General features: G+C 44.6%; 1 protein-coding gene across 8 annotated transcripts in view; it reads left to right on the top strand.

Moving 5' to 3' along the window:
* si:ch73-103b11.2 (protein outspread) overlaps nucleotides 1-5,804 on the top strand; it is a 64,351-nt gene extending 58,547 nt beyond the window's left edge. For 7 of the 8 annotated variants that reach the window (XM_053684813.1, XM_053684810.1, XM_053684808.1 and 4 more), the window contains 5 exons: nucleotides 305-409; nucleotides 537-623; nucleotides 1,630-1,789; nucleotides 1,997-2,082; nucleotides 3,838-5,804. In XM_053684813.1, coding sequence (XP_053540788.1) covers nucleotides 305-409; nucleotides 537-623; nucleotides 1,630-1,789; nucleotides 1,997-2,082; nucleotides 3,838-3,909 — 510 coding nt within the window. In that variant the 3' untranslated portion in view covers nucleotides 3,910-5,804. Of the gene's footprint in view, nucleotides 1-304; nucleotides 410-536; nucleotides 624-1,629; nucleotides 1,790-1,996; nucleotides 2,083-2,237; nucleotides 2,289-3,837 lie in introns of all 8 variants that reach the window. The other variant, XM_053684809.1, reaches the window with a different exon arrangement.
* Nucleotides 5,805-12,204: the final 6,400 nt, after the last annotated feature.

Below are 12,204 nucleotides of genomic sequence, written 5' to 3'. Positions count from 1 at the left end.
ACCAGGTACACACACACACACACACACACACACACACACACACACACACTGTAACAGTGTCAGAGAGAGAATCAACAACTACACACACACAACCAGGTAACACACACACACACACACACACACACACACACACACACACACTGTAACAGTGTCAGAGAGAGAATCAACAACTACACTCACACAACCAGGTATATGCACACACACACACACACACACACACACACACACACACACACACACACTGAAGCCATAGAGAACTAACAACTGTTATTCGTTTGTGTGTGTGTGTGTGTGTGTGTGTAAGGAGCTGAATAACCGTCTGACAGTGGAGATCTCTCGCATGCGTTCCTGCTACAGTGGAGAGAAAACACCATCACTCACACAGGGCAAAGACCTGTACGAACTGGAGGTAAATAAATACACACATACATTTTTGATATACACACATACATTCTGGCTTGGTAATACACACACAGTACATGTTTGGTACACAAACACACACACACAAACACACCTCAGTATGTTCTGTGTTTTAGGTCCTGCTCCGTATAAAGGACTCAGAAATTCAATATCTGAAACAGGAGATCAACTCACTAAAGGATGAGCTTCAGTCTGCACTGAGGGTAACACAAACACACACACACACACACACACACAACCCTTGTGTTATATTATGGGGACAAAAGTCACAATCATGCTTTGTGGGGACATTAATAGACGTTTCATTATGTATTCACACTCATCACATTATACAGAACAAAGTCAAACACATGCATTCTGGGGACTTTAGGAAACCCTTCACACCATCACATATTAATATTATATACTATATACAACGTAGTTGTGAACACGTTTGCATGTTTCTCTTTGTTTTAGAGTCTGATTATCCCCTAAAAGTGAAATCTGAGAAAATCACATTTAAAGTTTTCATTCCAAAAGACAGCACGCCTGCCTCTACAATTATTACCCAATGTACTGGTGGAAAAACTAATTAACAAATATTAATTAGAGTTATATATTTACAGTAGGAATCTGACTATGTAACAACAATCAAAGCATGATCTTCATTGTGAGAGAAAATCACAAAGCTATTACTAATAAAAACTTAAAATTAGGCCAAGTATAAACATTTTACTTAGTTATCTGACAAGTTTTCACTGAAAGCCACACTTAAATATAAATATATCTGTTATATCTACAAAACTCACAACTTTGATGTGATTACTACAAACATTAGAAAATCTACACACATTCAACATCATGAGGATTTACTTTAATATCTGTAGACTCAGTCTCAGAGACATAAGTTCATAGTTAGAAAACAACTAGAAATGCTATCAATATTCAGTTCACATACTTCCTTGCAATTTTTCTGGGGACCCCTAGTGGGGACCTTCCGCAAAACCTCTTATAATTTCCATTATTGAAGTAAAAGAGAAGTATGGAGCCATTTTGTGAGGACATTATTGTACAGTACAGACATTACTAGAATTTTTTTTATGTAAATACACATTCTTGTAATCACTAAGTTGTGGGGACTTCCAAAGAACACTAGCAGCAAATAGGAAAATGTGGAACACACACTGCAGTGTTGTCAATGTGAAAACCTGTACGTGTGTGTGTGCGCAGGATAAGAAGTATGCGTCTGATAAGTACAAGGACATCTACACGGAGCTGAGCATCGTGAGAGCTAAAGCCGATTGTGACATTAGCAAACTGAGAGAAAAACTACTGGCTGCGACAGAAGCTCTCGGGGAAAGAGACACCCCCCCACACACACCAGGATATGGTAAGGAATCTCCTCAGTGTCCCACACACACACACACACACACACACACACACACACACACACACACACAGCATCCTTATTTTCCATTACCTGTAAATTACCTTCTGAGAAAATTCCTAACGATGTTAGAACAGTCTATTCTCAGGATAGTAACATAAATAATTAATGTGTGTGTGCGCATGTGTGTGCGCATGTGTGTGTTTACAGATATCATGAAGTCAAAAAGTAACCCTGACTTCCTGAAGAAAGAGAGTTCAGCTGTTTCCAGGCAGGTCCGTGGAGTGAGGTCAAAGGTGAGAGATTGCAGGTTTCGTGGTGGTTATATTGAGGTGCCCACATTATGTTTCTTTACGTGTGTGTGTGTGTGTATGTGTTTTCAGTAAGTAAAAGTGTGTGTGCGTATTGTACAAATGTTAAAGTCTACCTCTCATGTATATTGCCCTGTCAGTCTGTGAGTGAGGAGGTGCCTTGGGATAGCTGACCCCGCCCCTTCAGTCATGTAGGTATTGTATGGAATAAGCCTCAAATTTGCATGTCCTTTCCGTGACTCAGCATGCCCCTCCCCCACAATTCCCTAATGGGTTTTTATCACAACTTGTGTTTTTTTTCTGCTGTGCTGATTCAGTTTGTTCTGTAGTTATTTAGATTTGATAAACAGTGATGTAAGCACATCCAGCTAAGGCCATTGAAGTGATCTAGTTCAGGTGATATGAAGTGATCCACTTTTGGCAGGTGAAGTGATCCAGTTTAGGTAACTGAAGGGATTCAGCTAGCACGCCCGTTTAGGTGACTGTAGAGATCCAGTTTAGGTAACAACAGTGAACTAGTTGAGTTGACAGAGTGATTCATTTTTTGTGATCCAGTTTAGGTCATGGAGGCAAACCAGTTTAGGTGACTGCAATGATCCAGTTAGATCACTAAAGTGATCCAGTTTATTTAACTGAAGTTATGATGAGTAGGTGACTGCAGTGATCCAGTTTAGGTGGTTTAATGATCTAGTTTAGGTCACTGAAGGAACACTCCAGTCTATCACACTGGCATGTATGTGACACTTTTAGTCGGTGACGAGATCCAGTAAAGGCCAGTGAAGTGATCTGGTTTATTATCATGTAGTGATCCAGTTTAATTATTAGGCGACTCAGGTTTGATTAAGATGCTGCTGTAGTGATTTACATTCCATAATAATTCAGTTTTACATTAATGTAGTGATTGTGTTTTCAGCGCTGCAGTGATTCATTTTGGGTTTAATATCCGTTAATTTTATTGCCATGGGGTAAGTAGATCTGTGTATTAAAATATAATTAATCTGAAAAAAACCTGTGTTAATAACCTCATACATTGTCCAGAGCAAAATCAGTGTAATCAAAACCACCTGTAACAGCACTGCTTGGGTTTTGTTGTGTGTTAACTTATTTCTGTTTATGTGTGTGTGTGTGTGTGTGTGTGTGTGTGTGTGTGTGTGTGTGTGTGTGTGTTTGCTTGCACAAATAATTTCTGTTGTGTATTTCTTCTTGTGTTGTGTGTAGTTTATTATGTTTGTGATTATTTTAACCTGAATGATAGAATGATGTCATGTATGGTGTGCGTCTTTCATCCTTTGTACATTTGACAAAAACATGATTCTCATGTCACAGTAAGGTCAAATGAAATATTTTTTCTTCAGTAGCTTCGTAAACAGTTCTAACTCTGATGGACTGTAAGGATGGCGGTGATCATAAATAATGGTTTAGAAGGTGATTTGTTTGTGCTTCACTATTGAAGTGGGAATAAATGAGATCCACTGTAAACCTCAGCCCTGAAATGTTGTACTGAAATGTGCGGTAACCATAGCAACTATAACACTTTTGGTATGCGGAGGGCTGGGATTGGAAAGTTAAATACAATGAGCTTGTTATCATTCAGTTACGAAGAAGGTAAAAATAATTAACAGTGTGTTTGTCTGGACCTTTTGGAGGAAACAGTTCCTTGATGATCCGAGGCCTCTTGTGGGAGGGGCTTTCTGCATGATTGACAGCTTTGTAAAACTCACTTCTTTCTCTTCTCCTCAGAGTCTAAAAGAGGGATTAACAGTGCAGGAACGGATGAAGCTGTTTGAAGCAAAAGACTCGAGGAAAATATGAACAACGTATATACACACGCACACACACGCACACACACACTTCTATGAATAAACATATACACAAGAATATTATCTTTTAATTAATGTCTTGGTTGTAGTGAGTGAAGAGACATCAGCTGCTTAGTTTTTATTATTGTGTGTGTGTGTGTGTGTGTGTGTGTGTGTGTGTGTGAGAGAGAGAGAGAGAAAGACACACATTTGCTAACTGCTGTATAACAGTATAAGAGTGTAACAGAGTCTGTTATTCAAAGAGAGTCAGCTGTAATTTTGCTAACAATGTAAATAAGAGTGTGTGTGTGTGTGTGTGTGTGTGTGTGTGTGTGTGTGAGTGACTATAACTCATTTTCTAACTCATTTTTTAAATACACAGCTCATTGTTACTCAGTTTTCCTCTGCCCTCATTGCTGTCAGTCATTGTGTTATAAACAATCTGATTGGCTACCGATGTGTGTACGCTTTTAATTTCCCGCAGCTACGTGATTAATACACTTGTGACTTTCTGGGGCAACACAGTCAGCCATGTTTGTTTATTAAATGCTAGTGTGTGATGGAAGAGCGTGTAGTTTAGGATCACGTAAACTGCAAACAAACAGTAAGCAACTAGAAAAAGTAAGGAGAAAACATGCAGCCTGGTCTCTGTGATATCGTAGCCTGCTAGCTAAACAGCAAATTAGAGCCTAGCATGTGAGATTAGCACAGGAATGCTAAACAAAAGATGTAGCTAATTTTAGTGTTATACCTGATGTACACTTGCAGTGCATTATGGGTAATACATAGTGATCTCTGGCCACTGAGAATAACTCCATAAGAGCAATCGAACATAAAGTAAACACTATCAGGAATTAAAGTAAAATAAAGTAATAGTGCCAGTCAGTCCTGTGCAAAAGTTTATACACCCTTAGGACAACTTTTAAAAAATTATGTTAATTTATAACAAACAGGACATTTCTCCATGTCTTCAATTTCACAAAAGTTCCTTCAGCTGTATAACTAAAATTAATACTACTACTACTACTAATAATAATAATTAATAATAATTAATAATATGGAAATATTAACAGTGGATAAATCAATAAACAGCAGATTGGAAATTTGTTATACCCCCCCCCCCCCCCCCCTTATTATTATTTTTTTTAATGTGATATAAATACCTTCTTCTAATAACTTTATAAAAGCTTCCAACCTGTTTCTCATCCCCTGAACAGTTTTATTAATTTTCGTTTAATACCTTGGAACCACTAAATAGAAACATCCCACTTTCCACTTTAAAAGTCCAGGGTTAGGGTTTATTAACGTTAATATTGGATTGGTTTGGAGTCATGTGATTGGTCACTTTATACCGAATTTGAATGAAATGAACAAAATCTTAGTTGACAATAAATTACTGCTGCTTGTGTCGCCTCACAAAGTGGCTTTTGCTTCAAATTTCATTTCTATATTCTATCTAGTTATAGTTCTGATCAGTGCTGTTTTAAATAGAAGTATTCTCTGCATGTGCTTGTTTACTTGCTTTAGTCGGTTTTGACGAGCTGTGTGTTGACTGGATTTGCGTTTTCAGAGAGCCACGTGTCTAGTTGCTTTTTGCTCATTTTCTGTGTGTGTGTGTGTGTGTGCGTGTGTGTGTGTGTGTGTGTTTGGTTGTTTTTTGGAGAGAAATTAAATTTATTATATGATGTATTTGTATTTTAGGTGAGCGGTAAGGTTTGATTAAACACACTCACTGTAAGTCACTGTATAGTGTTAAATACTCAGCGTTGTGTATATATCTGTTCACAGAGTTTTTCTTTAATGTTTAAAATTAAAATAAAAAATATATATCTTACTCACTAGCTCTATATGGAAAAATAAGTCTATATATGATTTTTTATTTTTATTTTGGCGTGAATATGGAATGTCTTCAATAAATATTACAAAAAAACCTTTTTTTCTGTTTTAATTATTTTATGCACTATTTAATGTGAATATTGAGTTGATTCAGATATTTTGAATATGTTTACTCCCGGTCTTTTCCACTGCTACTGAAACATCACAGCTCACATGTTATATGTGAATTGTCCTTTAAAAAAGTGTACAATACAAATTTAGAAAAAACAGGTGTTGGGTATTTCAGAACAGGATTTTTTCTGTCCATCAGCTAAACCTTTTACTGCGTTACTATTTAAGCATGAATCTATATTTAAAATGCGATGTGGTCATCTCAGCGCTCACTTCGCATGGCTTTAACCCTGTGAGCTGGTTGGCACAACAGTTTCAACAGTAGTCCTCTTGGGCCGGTGGAATTGATGGTGCAGTGCAGTAAGCAGGATTAAGCCCGTGGCTTACATTTACATTTACATTTTATGCATGTACGCTTTCATCCAAAGCAACTTACAAATGAGGAAATACAAGTAAAGCGATATAGAGGGTTGGAAGTTCACACCACCACAGGGGCAGTCCGTTTGAAGGTTCTGGAAAGGGTCCTCATGCCTTGCTGAGTAGGCACTATACCAGGCATCGGTCGCACCGATCGCAGGTTGCGTGAGGGACTAGGAGAGGGTTGAGGTAGAAAGGTGCTGTTCCAGACAAGGTCTTGTACGTGAGCATCAGGGCCTTTTGTCATCAATAATTTATTTGTGAAAGAGGTTGGTCTTTCATGCTTTTATTTTGTATAACGTTTCTGGTGAGTTATTAAATGCTGTGATATGTTTCTGTACATTATGTGAATGTCATTCATTCTGTGACTAGGCAGTGATACAGATGTGACATAAAATAAACAATAAAATAATCTAAAGATAAAAGTGATGATCTGACCTCAGTATCTCCAGTGTACAGTGTGGATTCTCCAGTCCAGCAGAGAGCAGCGTCACTCCTGAATCCTGCAGTTTATTGTCACTCAGGTCTGGAGGAGTTTGATCTGAGAACTGAGGACAGAACTCTACAGCTTTCCTCTGTGAGATCACACTCATGCAGACTGGGAGAGAAATGATGATCTATCAGAACACTCACATCTGAAGATTTCACAACCTCCCAGGCAGAAACTGGGTTTATAAAGAAATACTTGGCTGGAAATTGAGCATATATTTACAGAAGCTTTGACTCATGCTTAGAGCCATCTGCAACATTTTAGAAACAGAGGGAATTAGCAACACCCTGTGGATATGTAGAGAATTACAGCTAAATCACTGCTCTCAAATTATGCAGCTCCATAATAACTGCATACAGGTTACTTGGACATGAGAAGCATTAAAGCATAAGTGCGTTTTTATGAGTTTATTTATTTATATTTATTTATTTGTGTAAACTGGTTAATGAAACTCTTTCTATGTGTTGCTATTTATTGATCCAATTAACTCTGCAGTTTGTTTAATCCCCTCGCAGAATGAAACAGTAAATCATTGTGGGTTGGTTAATTAATTGAGGGTAATTACAGGCTGCAAACAGCTGCGAAGTGTCTTCAGAAATTCACAGATCTATTAATAAGCTACATAATTATATAAATAGGCTGAGAATGATGCATTGTCTATGATCCACTGGGGTATTTTTGGCATTGTTAGAAGACCATGCCAACCAAAGCACTAAGGCAAGAATGTGCCTTTGTAAGAGCTTTCTCGTGGAATTATGAGCTGATTTGGTCGCAGGGTTAAACGGATGGAGAATATCCCAGTGTTACGACACGGTGAAATCGGCGTGGCAGCTCACAAAGTGTAGTGCCACCCAGGGACGTGGCGGAGGAGGACTACACTTCCCAGTCATACCCGCGCTCGAGTTCACCGGAGTTCTAATTACGAACACCTGCAAACACCTAAGGTTATATAAGGGCCTCCCTAGCATTAGCCGCTTGCGAATTAACCACTCAGCAGCCTCGTCTCTGTTTGTTTACCAAGCTGATTTCCTTAGAAGTGTTTTCCCTGGTGCTCGACTTAACGCTCGTCTCTCACTACGCTTTTGCCTACGCCCCTGATACACATCTTACCTGTCCTGTCCCGATTCGATTCTCATTCTGGATTCTTTCTCACGTCATCTCTCCGTTCGCCCGCACTTGTCTCCATCTACGCTTCGTAACAGATTACTTCGCCGTACTATGGAGGCAGCGGGCACCTCGGATTGGGAACGTGTCATCCTGGAACAAAACCGTGGGCTAGCGGTGTGCCGGGATGAGATATCCGCGTTGCGTGCCGAAGTCTCGCGACTGAGCATTTCCGCATCTACCAACGCCACGCCCTGGCTCTCGGGTCACCCCCGCCGACCGCCCCAGCGCATGTTCAGCCGACACCAGCTGCACACATTCCGGCACCAGCTGTTCACACTCCTGCGCCGCCGGCGCACAACCCGCCTCTGCCCACACCAGAGAGATACGCTGGGGAGCCGGAGCGATGCAAGGGCTTCATGTTACAATGTGCGCTGTTCTTCGATAGTCACCCAGAGATGCCTGAGGTCCATAAGTTGACCCATTTTATGGAATTACTTCCGGAACAGCCTTGGCGTGGGCCACGGCTTAGTGGGAGCGAGGAGGTGGTGTCAGACCCTCGTTAGATGACTGCCTTGCCCGGTTCCAGCGCGCCTTTGACCATTATCCTGATGGCCGGAGACAGGTGATAGCTCATGCAACTCAAACAGGGCTCTCATACTGCAAGAGAGTACATGCTAGAATTTCGCACTATCGCTGCCCGAAGTGGCTGGAACGAACCGTGGCCTCAATCCGGAGTTACTGCAAGAGTTGGCCTTTCGGGGTGAACAGATAACTTTTGATGACCTCGTGGATCTGACCATAAGACTGGATCGTCTGTGCTGTACCAACCGTCCCATACCACACGGTTTACTGCCAGCTGAGCCGGGCGCAGCGAGCAAACCCATGCAGCTCGGAAGGGCACGGACCGCCGAGGAGGAGAGGGATAGAAGACGCAATGAGTCCCGGTGCTTCTACTGCGGTGAGGACACCCACGCCGTCCACCAATGCCCGCACAGGAGGCACCGAGGGAACGGGAGGTGCACTGACAACCCACCTTGTCATGCCCGGCTGAGTCCTAACCAGTCTTGTACGTCTCACGTATTTTCTGTACCAGTCGTGATAGAACATTCAGGCCGTTCTTTTGTTCTTTCAGCACTCATCGACTCCGGAGCAGCGGAGAACTTCATAGATGAGAAGACGGCACAGGAGCTCGGCCTTCCCATACGTCCCCTCCTCCGTCCTCGTGAGCTCCAATCCATTGATGGGACGCCTATAGGGGGAGGTGTAATATCTCACAGCACACACCCTGTCTGCCTTCAAGTTAGCGCCCTTCACCATGAAACTCTGGTCCTTTACCTCACAGTCTCCACCAGACACCCCATTATACTCAGACTCCCATGGCTGGAACTGCACAACCCCCAAATTTCCTGAACTGACAAGCAACTCACCCAATGGTCCCTGTATTGCTTGCAGAATTGTTTGAGGGGCCCCATGGTCCCTTTGGCCACCACGACTGTGGAGAGTCCCCTGTCGCCTGTCCCAGTTAAAATCCCCCCCCCCCCCCCCCCCCCGAGTACCGCGACCTCCATGTGGTGTTCAGCAAGGAGAGGGCCAGTTGTCTCCCACCTCATAGACCCTACGACTGTGCCATTGACCTCCTCCCCAGCGCGAGCTTACCTCTGGAAAACGGCCTTCAGCACCACCTCTGGACATTATGAGTACCTGGTCATGCCGTATGGGCTCGCAAACGCCCCCTCCGTGCTCCAGAACCTGATCAACGACGCTCTGAGGGACATGCTAGGAAGGTACGTTATTGCCTACATTGACAACATCCTGATTTATTCCACCTCCCTGGAGAAACATGTCCAGCAAGTCTGGCACGTACTGCAACGCCTCCTGCAGTACCAGCTTTACGTAAAGGCCGAGAAGTGCGAATTCCACCAGCACACGATCTCTTTCCTGGGATATACCATTAGCCCAAGGGGAGTCACCACGGACCAGCGTAAGATTCAGGCGGTTGTGGAGTGGCCCACTCCACGAACTGTCAGGGAGTTGCAGCGTTTCCTTGGCTTTGCAAATTTTTACCGAAGATTCATTAGAGACTTCAGTAAAGTAGTGCAACCCCTGATGTCGCTCCTGACAGGTAAGCCCAGGTGGCTGCTGTGGACCGCAGTTGCCCAGGAGGCTCTGGAGAGACTTAAGCGGGCTTTCACCACGGCTCCCATTCTCAGACACCTGGATCCCTCCAGGCCGTTTGTCATGGAGGTCAACGTGTCAGAGGTAGGAGTGGGAGCAATTCTATCGCGAAGGTTTGGCGAGAGTCCCAAGTTACACCCCGTGGCCTTTTTTCCCCGGAAGTTGTCGCCAGCAGAGCGCAACTATGATGTGGGGAACCATGAACTTCTGGCCATCAAGCTGGCCCTAGAAAAGTGGAGACACTGGTTGGAGGGGGCAGTATACCCATTTGTTATTTTCACGGACCATGAGAATTTGGAATATCTATGAACCGCCAAACGGCTCACTATTTGCCAAGCCTGCTGGTCCCTATTCTTCTCCAGGTTCCATTTCACCCTGTCTTACAGACCTGGTTCAAAAAATACAAAGGCCGATGCCCTGTCTCGCATTTATGCCCCAGAGCTACCGACGGAGCAAGAGAGTTACATTATGCCTCCCTCCTGCATAGTGGGCACCCTGGAGTGGCCCCTAGAACAGAACTTAGCTTGTATTCCCAGTGCAAGAATCCCAGCAGCCTGTCCTCCCGACAAACAGTTCGTGCCTAAGGGGTACCGTCTTGAACTCATCACCTGGGCTCACACGACTTTGGCCACGGGCCACCCGGGGGCCCGCCGCACTTACCAACTGCTGGCCGAGAAGTACTGGTGGCCCAACATGCCCAGAGAGGTTCAGTGCATCGTATCTTTGTGTTCCTCTTGTGCTCAGTCCAAGGGCCCACGTGTGCTCCCGGCGGGGAAGTTGGTGCCCTTACCCATATCTGAACGTCCGTGGTCCCATCTGGCCCTCGATTTCATAACCAACTTACCAAAGTCGCAGGGGAACTCCGCGATACTGGTGGTCGTAGATCGGTTCTCGAAGTCCCTGCGCTTGATTCCATTACCAGCCATCCCATCTGCCTTCACCACGGCGGAACTCCTGTTTCAACATGTCTTTCATTACTTTGGCATCCCCAAGGAGATTGTGACTCATAGGGGGCCACAGTTCACATCGCAGGTTTGGGCCAGCTTTATGAGGAAGATGGGGATTGCCATTAATCTCACGTCCGGGTACCACCCCCAGGCTAACGGACAGGCGGAACGGGCCAACCAGGAAGTCATACAGTTTCTTCGGACCTATTGCTCTGCCAACCCAGGGGACTGGAGTCAGTACCTACCATGGGCGGAATACGCCCAGAACTCGCTACGGCATTCCGCCACCCAGCTCACCCCGTTCCAGTGTGTCTCGGGTTACCAACCGCCATTATTCCCCTGGAACGCGTCTCACACGGACTCGCCAGCAGTGGATGAGTGGTGCCGCCAAAGTGAACAGGTCTGGGAGTGTGAACATCAACAGCTGGTGCAGGCGTCCCACATCGCTAAACGAAAGGTCGACCGGCGCTGGAGGGCTCACCCTAATTATTGACCCGGGGATAGGGTGTGGCTCTCCACAAGAGATTTGAGACCCCTCACGGGCACAAAACTTCAACCGAAATATATCGGGGCACTTCCGAATTCTGAGGCAAATTAATGAGGTCACGTATCGTCTGGACCTTCCGAGACACAGTCGCATCTCCCCGTCTTCCCACGTCTCACTTCTCAAACCTGTGATCTCAGGCCCCTTGGCCACAGCGGTGCCGGAGGATTCCCCACCAGAACCGTTGGAGATAGAAGGCCACCCAGCCTACCGCGTCCGCGACATTCTAGACTCCAGACAGAGGAGAGGGGGACTTCAGTATCTGGTAGACTGGGAAGGGTATGGACCAGAGGAACAGTGCTGTATTGCCGAGACATTCTGGATGCAGGCCTGCGTAAGGACTTACATGTGGCTCATCCAGACAAACCGACCCCCCCCAGCGCGGGGGGGGGGGGACTTCGGCTCCCGGAGTGAGCCCTTTGGGGGGGGCTCTGTTACGACACGGCGAAATTGGCGCGGCAGCTCACAAAGTGTAGTGCCGCCCAGGGACATGGCGGAGGAGGACTACACTTCCCAGTCATACCCACGCTCGAGTTCGCCGGAGTTCTAGTTACGAACACATGCAAACACCTAAGGTTATATAAGGGCCTCCCTAGCATTAGCCGCTTGTGAAGTAACCGTTCAGCAGCCTCGTCTCTGTTTGTTTACCAAGCCGATTTCCTTAGAAGTGTTTTCCTTGGT

The sequence above is a fragment of the Ictalurus punctatus genome, chromosome 1 (assembly GCF_001660625.3).
Source record: "Ictalurus punctatus breed USDA103 chromosome 1, Coco_2.0, whole genome shotgun sequence".
NCBI classification, from domain to species: Eukaryota; Metazoa; Chordata; class Actinopteri; order Siluriformes; family Ictaluridae; genus Ictalurus; species Ictalurus punctatus.
Note: the sequence above shows the minus strand (reverse complement) of the source record. Positions and strands in the feature narration are given on the sequence as shown.